Here is a 13,337-nt window from a genome sequence, read left to right as displayed (position 1 = left end):
GAAGTCATTTTCTTCCGAAGGGTTGAGGATTCTGTGAAAGAGGTGAAGAATGCAGTCATAGAAAGAATTCTAAACAGAAATATGATCCTTTCATCCTCTTCCTCAAGTCTTGTACACTAACTCATCATTAAGTTATAACATGCAAGAGACAGCTGGTTGAACCCTTATAATTAGTACCAAGAGAAAAGATATAACAGAAAGAGCAAAGTCCATTCAAAACAAAACAGTGTCATTAACACAAACCACATATGCCAGGGAATGACCCAGAGAAAAGATAGCAAGTGGAATGGGGAAGCAATGAAAAAATCATCGATTCCAGTTTGTTGGTTGATTTCCTTATGACCCAGAGGGACAGATTGGTGATTGTAATGTGAATTTCTGTGTATGAATTTGCTGTTCTCTTCCTGTGTCTCTCTAACTGACAGACGACTGAGGAAATCCTGCAGAGCTTTGAGGGAACCCGAATAAAGGACCCACAGAATTTGTTAGCACAGATGGGGTGTCACTCCCTGACTCCACTGACTGGAAGGAAAAGGGATACGTCACAGATGAAAATAATCAGGTTGATCCATGTCTTTTTCATAGTATATTTTTTCTTTTGAGGATAAAGATGTTTTACTCACATGCGAGCATATCATGTAATCTTGCACCACAGCTTCCTCATAAAGACTATGAAGAAGCTGTCTTAACAAAAAGCTGTCTCAGCAGTTTTGTTAACAGGAACTTTGAACAGTAAGATATGGAACTGAACCTGGCAGCTGCACTAAAAACTGAACCAAATCTCTGAATGAAGGTAAATACGCCATTTGAGTTTGCTGAGGATTGATTCCAGTGCTTTTTTTGTTTGTTTTTTTTTTAAAAAAACAATGGAAATATCAGACACGGTCTTTGGTTACACTACGTAAAAGCTACACGACATTTAACACAACTGAGCAGATTGAGGTAGATGAATTGTCCGTGTTAAGAAGACAACAGGGGTAAAAATAGTCATTCGGATGGAAAGATGGATTTCCGTGAGAGAAGAAGAAACTCTGTATCTGTCGTCACAGTTTTGTTTTCTCATAAGTTGCATTTTGTAGCAGGTGAAGGTCAGAAAAATCATTTCTCCCATAGCAATGCTCATTTTACCATTCGATATTTATGTCCAATAGCAACAATTCAGTAGATGTGTTCTTTACAAACGATTTTTCATAAAACCACAAATACCTGGAAAACTCAATTCAGTTTACTTACACATAAAATAAACTACAACTCAAAAATTCCTTGTGTTTTACAATATGACACTTAACTCCTTCCACCTGTCTCATCAAACCTCTCAAAGCAGATGATGGAAAATTCTGTCACCTTTTGATAGTTAACCACTAGGGGGCGATAAAGACTATGATGCTGTTAAAAAGAAAAAAAGAGGAAACATCTGAAAGGTTGCACAGGTCTATGAGAGTTGCAATGTGAAGACAGATGACACAACATCTACAATTCAGCTTGAGCTGGACTGTAATTTGGGTACAGATTATCGGCGAGTGACGTCTATGTCTCTCTCTCTCACTGGCCCCTGCACTTTCGAAAACTGAACCACGGAAATGTGGTGAACACAGACTGTAACAGGGCGTAGAGGAGAGTGTTGAGACAGTAACACATACTTGTTCACAGTACAGCACACTTACAACTCTTGCTCATAAAATATTAACTGGCTTGCCCCAACCCCGCCCCCCGCCCCCCTTTTTGTTTTTTTAGTAATACAGTCATTCCCATGTAAAGTCACACAACTGACTTTGAGACTCTGGGTAAGTTTGATGCAAGAGCCCAAGAAATTTAATTGTTATTAACACAGATGTAGCACAGCACAACACAAGATATTATCTAGTAAGAAAAGACCACACAAATGATGAACTGTAGAACACAGGGAACTAAGAATTACATGAAAGACATGTGACACTCACTGAAGCAAACTGCCAGACTTTGCAAAAGTGATATGAAACTTCCAGTCTATTTATAATGCTTAGCAGGAAAGGTTGATAATCAGGAACAGGTGATGTGAATTGCAGAGGAGTGCGGTTATGGCACGGGTACAGCAGTGTGAGACATGATAGAGGGGTGTGGGAGAGGGGGGCAGTATGACGTTTATTTATTTACTTATTTACTGTAATGTGAACATTTGTCACAACTCTGCTACCTCTTTTAAAGTGTCTTTCTGGCTTGGTGGAAGAATAGAGAAGACCTCCAAATATGTAAACTCTCATCTAAACAATATTACAGTTGCATATAGTGAGACGTATCTTTAAGCAAAGGTTAAGTGGATTTTCCTTGTACTTTTCTGACTTGAGGTAGTCAAAGCCCACCAGGTCTCTATACAACAACACATCATATTTGCACTTTTAATATTTGGCTATTTCTCTGAATGAAGAGATATGTCTCAGTTTTGAAGCCATGGCCATTTTATGAGCCACAACTTTTCAAAAGATGCAATAATGATGAAGCCTGACAATGGTTTTATGATAATTTACAAATGAAGCTGTTGGATTTTAAACCTTAATATTCGAACCTTATGTGAAAAAGAGGCAAAAAAATACTTTGCTTACACCTAGTGGTAATTGTTAGTACTACCAAAATAGAGGATGGGTGGAGACACAACAAAAACAATGGACCACACACACAAAAAAAAAAAACATTAAAAGGAAAAAACAAAAGTTAACCCACTCAATACAGTCAGAAGTTATAAATACAAAACTTTACTCATTTAAATCAGCACTAAGAGCTCAAATCCCTTTACCTGCACATAATATAGGTACATAGAAAGCAAAGATTGTAGAAACCTTTCTGTTTCTTCTCTCTTCTATCATCACAAATTTTGATGAGCAAAATCTCTTCAGTAAAAACCAGAGTGGTCTCAAGTTAAAAAGATCCTGCAGACATATTCCCTGTACATACATTTTATCTTAGTCCCTGACTGTTTTTCCCGCAAGCAGCCAAATAATGATGCAAAGTATACTTAAATTTTACCAACACACATTTATCTAACCACAAAGCACTGTTTTAATTGTCCCTCTTGCAAGAGCCTTTTTAAGAAACTGTTGGTGTCCAGTATAGGTTTGCTCTTTCTTTGAATTTTGCAATTTGTTAGGCAGTAATATACATGTTTGGAATGGTATATACTGATATTGCTGTTGCAGTTAAGAGTTAGAGAGGCTCACAGCAATATGATTCTATCTAATGAAGGGATGGAGACTCACGTATATGTTCAAACACAACTTAATGAGTGACGGGGAAAAAAGATTGAAGGAAATCCACCTGGTTTTCCTAATGTGAGTTTTGAGAGCTGTTTCAAAACTGGTGACATCAAACTACATTACCTCTCAAATCCATTGCTGACTGAATGGCTCAGTCTTCGATCCCATGTAAATGAATTTTATGTCAATGGAAATTCCAAAGACCTTTTTCCTTTAAAGATAAACTCAGCACCATCATTACTTGAGATATAGTACAATGATTGGATTATATTCCTCGCTGTCTACACAATAATACAATTTCAATGCATATTTCTTGTGTACTTCCACACCACAGAGCAGATTTTTCTAATGTTAACTTATTTCAAGAGCAGACATGATCATGCAGATAGTCTGGGTTTGTTTTTTAAACACCTACGTTTTGACTTTGTGAATGCCTACATTTTTAGCCCTACTCACAAGGGGGCGCTGTTTTCAGGTGCTCTCATAACACTACTTAAAACAATTTTTGCTCCTCTGAAGTAAGTGTTATTTCCTAATAACTTATGCTTAAAAAGTGTAGAAAATGCTATTATTCCCTTCAGACTTTCCTTTTGTGACCTGGACAGTGATATCTTGAAATGTAGCTATTTACAATGGGAAAACAGGTGAATTTGCACATTTTCATCCACATAAAGTCAGAAAAAACAAAATATGAATCAAAATTAACATGTATTTATGCTCAAGTCATTCAAAAGTGACCACAAAAGATTTGGAAGTAAGTAGGGCTTTACAGTGGCTCAGTGGTTAGAACTGTTGCAAGAAGGCCCTGGGCTCGAATCCCAGGCGTGCCAGGTCCTTTCTGTGTGGAGTTTGCATGTTCTCCCCATGTTTGCTTGGGTTTCCTCTGGGTGCTCCGGTTTCCTCCCACCACAAAGACATCCATGCTAGGATTAGAACTCCTGTCAGTGACCTTGATCAGGGCACGGGCAAAGTTGGTCCCTGGGCGGCAGCAGTGGCGGCGGCAGCCCACTGCTTCTAGCTCATAGTGTGTGTATCACTGCTCTGGTGTGCATGTGCTCACTGTTGTTAGGATGGGTTAAATGCAGAGGCTGCATTTCACCGCTCACTGCTCAGTGTGTGTGACAGATAAAGTACTTCTTCTTCTCTCTTAGTTTTTCGAGATTTATGAAAATACTGTAAATCACTTTCACAGATCAGCACCAAAATACAGTCCCCTATCATGTTCTCGTCATACGCTCCTTAGTAGTGGCGTTCAAAGTCCAGTATAGCCTTGCTCCTCCAACTACGCTCCTGTGTTCTCCTTGAAGCATCAAGGATATGGACTTTGAGGAACATCCTGCAGCCCATTTTCCTATAGTTCCTCACCAGAGTCTCAGCTAGCTTCACATAGTTTATGGCCTTGTGATAACCCAGAAAGCCCTGAACCGCTGCAACAAAGCTGTCCCAAACTGCTTTCTCCTTCCTAGTGAACCTCTTATGAATCTCTTGCACTCCAGGATATTCTCTATGTGGTCTGACGAAGACACCGGCTTTGACCTTTGCCTCAGACATCTTAAGGAAGAACTTGAATATACTTGACGTTTGCAGACTCCTTATCTAGAGCTGTGTATATGCAGTAGTGACGTCAGGCTCCCACTTGACGTTGTTCCTTCCCACAGAGAACTCGGTTTGCTGTGGCCAGTCCCGCCTGTGGTAGTGCGCCACGGAGCCTCCGCTGTCTGAAAGGCAAAGGTAGCAGAGACCACAGATAAAGAAGATCCTGGAATGCAAAGAATTCCCCAAGAAGGTCACTAGGAAGGAGAAAGCAGCTAGAGGTTGAAAGCAGGTTGAGACTCTGGTGAAGAACTACGGCAAAATTGGCTGCAGGATGTTCCTCAAAGTCCATATCCTCGACGCCCATCTTGATAAATTCAAGGAGAACATGGGATCGTGCTTGGAGGAGCAAGGCGAGCACTTTCACCAGGATATACTGGACTTTGCACGTCACTACCAAGGACCGTATGGTGAGAGCATGATGGGAGACTATATTTGGGAGCTGGTTCGTGAAAGTGATTTACAGTATTATCTTTTGAGATCACTATTGTATGACTTTAGTCAGGGGCGGATTTAGGCATGGGCAACATGGGCAGCTATCCAGGGTGGAATCTTGCCGGGGGCAGCAGGGGGCGCCAGCACAAAAAGAAAAAATTGGAATGATGACATTTACGTGATTGGTTTTCTATCGCTCACTTGTACGTCATGTCAATGACATCATGTCACCATGTGGGTCTGTGAACCTTGTCAGAGTGGGTGCCCTGATTCTACTTTGTGAGCTAGGTAGGCTACTGCCTGGCAAGGTCTCCCACTCAGCAGTATGAGAGAGAGAGAGGGGCAGGGTTTGGCTGACCTCAGGTCTCCCCACTGGAAGCCCGAGGCAGGGGGAGCGGAGGAATCTATCCAATAGCACATCTCTAACTTTGTACAGCACTAATGCAATTAGCAAAGTCAGTCACACTACAAAATGCTACAGATAGACCACAATTCATTCATAATACTGTGAAAATATAGCTTCACAGACATATCGTTGCATTTTTCTGGTTTGTGCAAAAATGTTAAGAATAATATAAAGCCAGCACCTGGGGCAGGACTTTTGGCTCTCCGAATAACTATGTTAACCTTCACCATCCATGTTATCCCAAAAGACAGAGGGAGAGGTTAACCATTGCAGCGGTGACCTAGCTCCCTTCCAATGTACAGTCTGGTTGAGCTGTGCAGGCAGATATATTTCTATTTTTTTTTGGGGGGGGGGGGGGTCACCTGCCTTTCTTTAGCTGATCCATATAAACTCTGGATGAGAATAAGCAGAAATACATTCACGCTTGTAAGTGAGGGAGGTCATAGCCAGCCCAATCAACATTATTTTAGGATTAATGCTTGAATCCAGGTTATGATGTCACCCCGTACCACCAGACAGTCTAGGTCGCAAGGTATGTAACGTGATAATGCTTAAGAAGGGCGAAGCGTACACTGGCTGTGTGCAATGTATTTTGTTGATCTGGGAAATCGGAATGACCAACAGAGATTACTAGATTTGTAAAGCACAATTTCTTTGTAATTCCACCTAAAGTAGGCGACGCTAGACGCTGAGCATATGTTCCTGTCCCACTGGTGCTTTGAAGGCTCCAGCTCTCCAGCTCCAGTGTCTGTGTTTTGACAGTTTTGATTGCATCAAATTAGAGGTTGTGAAGTTGCCATGTACTAACCTGGTATATATGTATTTTTATATTTATACAGTTTTAAATGTTATGATTATTTATGTGTGTTGTTCTAAAAGTCTCAATAGAAATTACAGTTTGTGGGGGCGCTGAAGGGGGAGTTCGCCCAGGGCACCATACAAACTAGAACTAACATTAGTAGAAATACATGTTAATGTCAATTCATATTTTGTTTTTTCTGACTTTATGTGAATGAAAATATTCAAATTCACCCGTTTTACCACTGACATTTCAAGAAATCGTTGTCCAGATGGCAAAAGCAAAATTTGAAGGGAATAATAGCCATTTTCTATACTTCATAGGCATAAGCAAGTAGGAAATAACACTTACTTCCCAGGAACAAAAAAGAAAAAAAATTGAAAAGTTCTATAATCCACCGCATGGTGACGGTGGATCATAGAATAATTAAATAGTGTTAATCAAAACTACATCCATAATACACATAAATGTTTGTATTTTTAAATCAGTATGTTTGTTGAGTTCAGTGTGTGCTGCTCTGATATCAAGCATATCGTCACAAATGTAGCCTACTTTAATTGTCCTGATATCTTGAGGGACACACAGAGTAGTGCAACATTTGCTGACAACTGTTTCATGAAGAGACGCTGTGATTGACTAATGTCACGAGCGGCAGAACGAGAAGGCTCGATTGCGTAAAGGAAGAGGAACCGTATGAGGAAACAATCGTGGTGATTTATAATCAGAATCTTTTCGTCTTTTGTAAGATATAAACCGAGCGACTCATCTTTTTTTTTGAACCGCTTTTGACGTCTTCTAAGACACGAGATCATGGATTCTCAGCAGTTCAGCCGAATTAAGTCGTTCTGTACTCCACTATCGATCTGATTAAAAGTTTCATTTCCGTTAGACGATACACCGATGAGAACAGATGATCTCAGCTTTAACAAGAATGTTATAACATAACTCTTATAACTGCTATAACATCATTCTTAAGCATGACAGACTCAAATACTTATCTTTTTACACTCCTTGTAGGAAAAGTTTTTTGTCTTTACCTAAATCATAGCAGAAATTATCGTTCTAATTAGAACTTCTAATAAGAACAGCTTTCTAAATGTCCTCATTACATAAACATATAGGCGTTTCAAAATTAAACAGGTTCTTAATTCTAAATTGTCATATACAATCACTAAAATACAACGCCACATAGTTGTCTTATAATGACTGTAAGTTAACATATGGCGACAAAACATTTGCAATACAGTGATGTGATACCTGTTTGCAAAGTTATGGAAAGTTATCTAGTATTATTACTGTTGTATAAACTATTACCATTGGTATAATATCAAACTTTTTTAGTGCAGTTCTTTGAAGCTACTTTTTAGGCATCGCCAGGGGAAAGCAAAAGACATTTCACCCTCATAACAATAATGAAAGAAAAAAAGAGAACATGAAGTCATGTGACGCTACTGTATAATACCTTAACAGGAAAGTACGGCATTGATTTATGTGCCTTCTGCCACTCACGACTGAAGACGAAGCTGCATAACTTACCTGGTGCTCAAGGTTTGATAAAAATGTCTTTCTAATCGTGCTTATTTCTTAATCTCAGATTTATATAAATGGAATTGGTTTTCAAGTGAGGGGTGATATAGGCTACTTTCGATTTCTATCTTATATTACCGCTAAATCTCGCGTCCTCCTCTCTTCACTGTGCTTTTGTTTTCTATTCATGAGCGCTTTCTCGGCAGATGATCGTTCGTGTTCAATGGTTCACTAGTTCACAAGTTCCCTGCGTGCTAACAAAAACATTACTTTTTTTAAATCGGTTCCACGTGATTTAAAATTGTTCTGTTAACACGAATTGTCATGTTCAATATGAATTAAAGTAGTATGTATTTCTTAAACCGAAACTATTGTTCAAGTAAATTAAATGTAACGCACTCACAGTCATTCTGATCTGTTCCTCTCGGTCAACCTGATCTGTTTCTTTCAGCCGGTCTGATCTATTCCAGTAAATGTAACACCAGTAAAAAATAAGTTTCAGTGCTATACTAGTTATACACGACTCTTTCAAATGTCTCCCTTTTTTCTTTTTTTTCTTTTTTGCATTTATGGAGCTAAACCGGAGAGAACTTTTCTGGGAAGCCATAATATGCACAGGTTCTCACTATGCCAGTTCTCACTTTGTCCACCCCTAATCTGGCATTCCTGCCAAACCAGAGGGAATCGCTGTTGCAGTGATGGGCAGACAACAGCCTGTTGGCTTCATACCTGTTAACACTCCCCGTTGTGTCATTGTAAATACAAAACAAAGCTGGAAGCATCACTCACATGATATAAACCCAGGTTTCTGCAGTGGTGCATTCACCCACCGTGACGAATGCTGATAATCTAAAAATGTACAGTGCTTACCCTATGGCGTACACAATGGTCGTCCCTGCTAAAAATCCTTCTTCTCCTCTTTCCTCTTCATTATCTTTAACATTGGCTCCCATTCAGTTTGAGTTTCTCTCATTTCAGGTGCTGGCTAAATTCAACTAATTCAGTTTCTTTCTACGCAATTGAGATGGGTAGATCTTAACCTTGATGGGATTAAATTCCTTCTACTTGATTAAATCATACTCAGAAGAGGAAAATCAGTCCAATGCTGAAAGTGAACAAACTGTCGATAAGTAAATGGGATGGCGCTGCCTTCCCTCTATTTGTTTTTAGTGTATGCTTAAAGGATGTTGAGGGCCTTGCTGATTGTTGTGCTCTGTGGAGCATCGATGGCCCTGACGGACCCAAACCTGGACCTCCACTGGCAGATGTGGAAGAAAACTCACTACAAGTCCTACGAGAATGAGGTGAGATTCTGGAGTTTGACACTGTGAACCGTCTTTCCAAACACAGAGTTCTCCTGTTTGGGTGGGGTCTTCACAGCTTCTCAAATTTGCTGGGTTTGGAAAATGGAGGTTGTTTTTCACCTGATTATGCTTACACATGTAGTATATATGAAAGTGAAGGTGACTAACTGGATTTGATTTGTCTTTCGGCAGGTTGAGGAGTTGGGCAGGCGGGAGTTGTGGGAGAAGAACCTGAGATTGATCACCCTCCACAATCTGGAAGCTTCTATGGGCATGCACACATATGACCTGGGCATGAATCACATGGGAGACCTGGTGAGTTTCTGCCCCTCTGGAAAGAACTTTCTTTTGTGCCTTGTCACATTCAGTGAAATCAAACTGATTTGTATTTTTTTATATATACAGATCTTATTCAAACCAAAAATGGACAATACTTCAATGCCACACTCAGTGTAACTGAACATGTAAAATATAACAATTGTTGTCAAGACTTTAAGGACATTTGAAACAACTTAAATTTAAATGAATGCAACTTGAGAAGGTTAACCACACGCTGAATAAATAGTTTTAAAAGTAAGGAAGAGAGAAAAGCAGAAGACACTAACATTCAAACTCAGTTGACCTTTCCACTGACTTCATCTATTATCTCTGAGTATTTGTATTTGCATCACAATGTCACCTTTTGCATGAACAATGCATCGATTAAATTTGGGTCTTCTGAACTGAATAAATATAATGTAATAATTAATATTAAGAACATTCTTAATATGCTAGAAAAGCTTTAATGATAAGACATGCATTCGTAGAAGAATATTCTGATTAATTTGTGTCTAGTGTATGCAGACAGACAACTAGAAAAACAATGCGCTGAGATCATATGAAATCAAAAACTGTGACTGCTTTGGTGCATCCCATATGTGACCGACATCTGAACGAATCAGCTGTATCCCAATATACTCTCTGATACTTTATTTACTGTTTGGACAGTCAGCAAGTTTCAGTTTAGTTTTTAACCACAACTTTACCTTCCCACCTTGACTCATCACATTCCAGCTTATAATGCAGTGAGACGTCATGAGACCACACACAGACACAGGGAAATGAAATAGCTTTAGACACTTAACCATTTTCTTTACGAATGCTTCCCAGTAGGTGATATGTAGAGGGATGAAGGTGGATGCCATCCCCCTTGTTAGCAAAATGACCGAAATGCATCCCCCTTTTTAACCTGTCATCCCCTATATACGGGGCAGCCATGGCCTAAAGGTTAGAGAGGCGAGGTTGGTACCTGCGGGTGGGTGGGTGAATGAACAGCGCTTTCCCCTCCCGCAATATGCACGACTGAGGTGCCCCTTGAGCAAGGCACCTAACTCCCAACCGCTCCCCGAGCACAGTGCTGCGGCTGCCCACTGCTCCGGGTGTGTGTGCTTGCGTGTTCATCACTACCCTGGATGGGTCAAATGCAGAGGTCAAATTTCCCCATTGTGTGGACAAATAAAGTAAAGTTAACTTAACTTCCTCTATAGAGAAGTGTGAGTGACCACTGGGCCATCGGGCCATCTCCCCCGTTATGATGACATTTTCAACAAATGTCATCATGATACTCATCATGAGTATCATTGTGTTATTCAATTGGAGCAAAACATTAGAAGACACAGACCAAAGTTCACTAAAGCACAAAATGTTAACCTGGAATTCGCATTCAAGAAAGTCTACTTCTGTCCTACAGATCTTTGTAACCATCTTCCCTGATTCAAAAGCACAAAAACACTTGTTTGTCTCAATGTCCTCCATCTGTCCTTGACCCAGAAAGTCTTAACTAATCAGCCTGTTGAAGTCAGTGCCAATTTCTTACAACGTAATCAAAGCAGGTCCCACCCTTCTAAGTGTCAATCTGATAAGAGCTGTAATCTCATTTGGAAAATCTTTTTGTCTCACTAACTTTTCAGTGCTACTTTCACCTAGCTGCTTGAGTATGTTTCTTGAATGTTTACCAGTAAGTCCTTTTCTTCAGAAGGGTTTAGGGTTCTGTGAAAGAGGTGAAGAATGCACAAAGAATTCTAAACAGAAACATGATCCCTTCATTTTCTTCCTCAACTCTTGGACACTGATTCATTATAAAGTTATAACATGCCAGAGAGCACTGGTTGAACCCTTATAATTAAGTACCAGTTAATAAAGAGAAGAGATATAACAGAAAGAGTAAAATCCACTCAAAACAAAACAGTGTCATTAACACAAACCATGTATGCCAGGGAACGGCCCAGAGAAAAGATAGCAAGTGGAATGGGGAAGCAATGAAAATGAAAAAATCATAGATTGCAATCTTTTGGTTGATTTCCTTATGACCCAGAGGGACAGATTGGTGATTGTAATGTGAATTTCTGTGTATGAATTTGCTGTTCTCTTCCTGATGTTCTCCAACTGACAGACGACTGAAGAAATCCTGCAGCACTTTGCGGGGACTCGGGTGCCAGAGAACCTGAATAGAGGACCCACAGAATTTGTTAGCACAAATACAGTTTCACTCCCTGACTCCATTGACTGGAGGGAACAAGGATACGTCACAGATGTAAAGAACCAGGTAGATTCATTTGTCTTTTTCATACCATGTTTTTCTTTTGAGGAGAGATGTTTTTCTCATATGTGAGCATATCATGCGATCTCCTTTTGGTGGTATGTCATGTTCAGGCATCAGGCCAATCATTCAGGACCAGGATATGGCTGAGCTGTACAGTGTGTTCATTTCATGTGCTAGCAAACTGCATGGATTCTTCCTTAACACTGAACGTGTTAACCACTGTCAGCCACAGTTCTGTGACTATGTAGTCTGCAATACGCCAAACTCCTGACTGAAACACGATCTTTTTCAATTTCATTTCCTTTCTCTCTCTCTCTTCATTTTCTGTTTCCCCATGCTATTATAATGTAGAATGTAATGAATTGTTCCCTCATTTGCACCACAATTTCTTCGTGACCTTGTCTTGACATAAAGTTGTCACAGCAGTTTCGATAAAAGGACAGTAAGATAAGGAACCGAACTTAGCAACTGTGCTAACAACTGAAATTGCTAACTGTGAGACTTTGTGTTTGTTCGCCAGGGCGCTTGTGGTTCCTGCTGGGCGTTCAGCTCAGTTGGGGCTCTGGAGGGTCAAATGAAGAAAACCACAGGACGTCTGTTCTCCCTCAGTCCTCAGAACCTGGTGGACTGCTCCTCCAAGTATGGGACCATGGGCTGCAATGGAGGATGGATGTATGACGCCTTTCGATATGTCATTGCCAATGGAGGCATAGAGTCTGATGCATCTTATCCTTACGTTGGTGTGGTAAGTTATAGAGTAATGTGATCTCAGTGGTATGTTACAGGCATAGTTTGATTACTAATGTGTTTTTTCTGTCTCCTGTTCTTGTAGCAACAACAGTGCCATTACGACCCTTCAAAGCGTGCTGCCAATTGTTCTTCTTATAACTTTGTAGCTAAAGGAGATGAACAGGCACTGAAGGAAGCAGTGGCCACCATTGGCCCAATCTCTGTTGCCATAGATGCCACTCGCCCTCAGTTTATCCTGTATCGTAGCGGTACGTTAAAGCTCAAGCACAATGTAATAACCGTTAAACACCTGACAAATGGAGACGTTTTTGATGACAGTTAATGCTGTGTGACTTGGTTTAAATTGCTAATATTCATTTCACTCTCAAATTTTGATTAACTACAGGTGTTTACAACGATCCATCTTGCAGCCAGCGTATAAATCACGCAGTCTTGGTAGTAGGTTACGGGACACTGAACGGACAAGATTATTGGCTGGTGAAAAACAGGTAGAAGTTGAACTGTTGTATTGTTTGGAATAGCAATTTGTCAGTGTGATATGTTGTAGCTAAGTATGATTTTCTCCATTTTTGTAATATGAATCTTGATCTGAGCTACATGTTTGTCCTTTCACAGCTGGGGAACAGCCTTTGGAGATGGTGGTTACATTAGAATGTCACGGAATAAGGGAAACCAGTGTGGCATCGCTTCATATGGCACCTATCCAATCATGTGA

General features: G+C 40.1%; 1 protein-coding gene across 3 annotated transcripts; it reads left to right on the top strand.

Annotated features, from left to right (window-relative positions):
* Nucleotides 1–2,085: 2,085 nt before the first annotated feature.
* LOC115821256 (cathepsin S-like) lies at nucleotides 2,086–13,337 on the top strand. Of its 3 annotated transcripts, XM_030785036.1 has the most exons (8): nucleotides 2,086–2,096; nucleotides 9,171–9,291; nucleotides 9,484–9,606; nucleotides 11,723–11,875; nucleotides 12,393–12,617; nucleotides 12,705–12,870; nucleotides 13,008–13,110; nucleotides 13,238–13,337. In XM_030785036.1, exons 2-8 carry the CDS (start codon nucleotides 9,172–9,174, stop codon nucleotides 13,335–13,337), a joined length of 990 nt encoding a protein of 329 aa, XP_030640896.1. In that variant the 5' UTR covers nucleotides 2,086–2,096; nucleotide 9,171. The 3 variants fall into 3 exon arrangements, with proteins under 3 accessions (XP_030640896.1, XP_030640895.1, XP_030640894.1); XM_030785035.1 differs by lacking the exon at nucleotides 2,086–2,096 and having other exon boundaries at nucleotides 9,163–9,291; XM_030785034.1 differs by lacking the exons at nucleotides 2,086–2,096; nucleotides 11,723–11,875 and having other exon boundaries at nucleotides 9,172–9,291.

The sequence above is a fragment of the Chanos chanos genome, chromosome 9 (assembly GCF_902362185.1).
Source record: "Chanos chanos chromosome 9, fChaCha1.1, whole genome shotgun sequence".
Classification (NCBI taxonomy): domain Eukaryota; kingdom Metazoa; phylum Chordata; class Actinopteri; order Gonorynchiformes; family Chanidae; genus Chanos; species Chanos chanos.
Note: the sequence above shows the minus strand (reverse complement) of the source record. Positions and strands in the feature narration are given on the sequence as shown.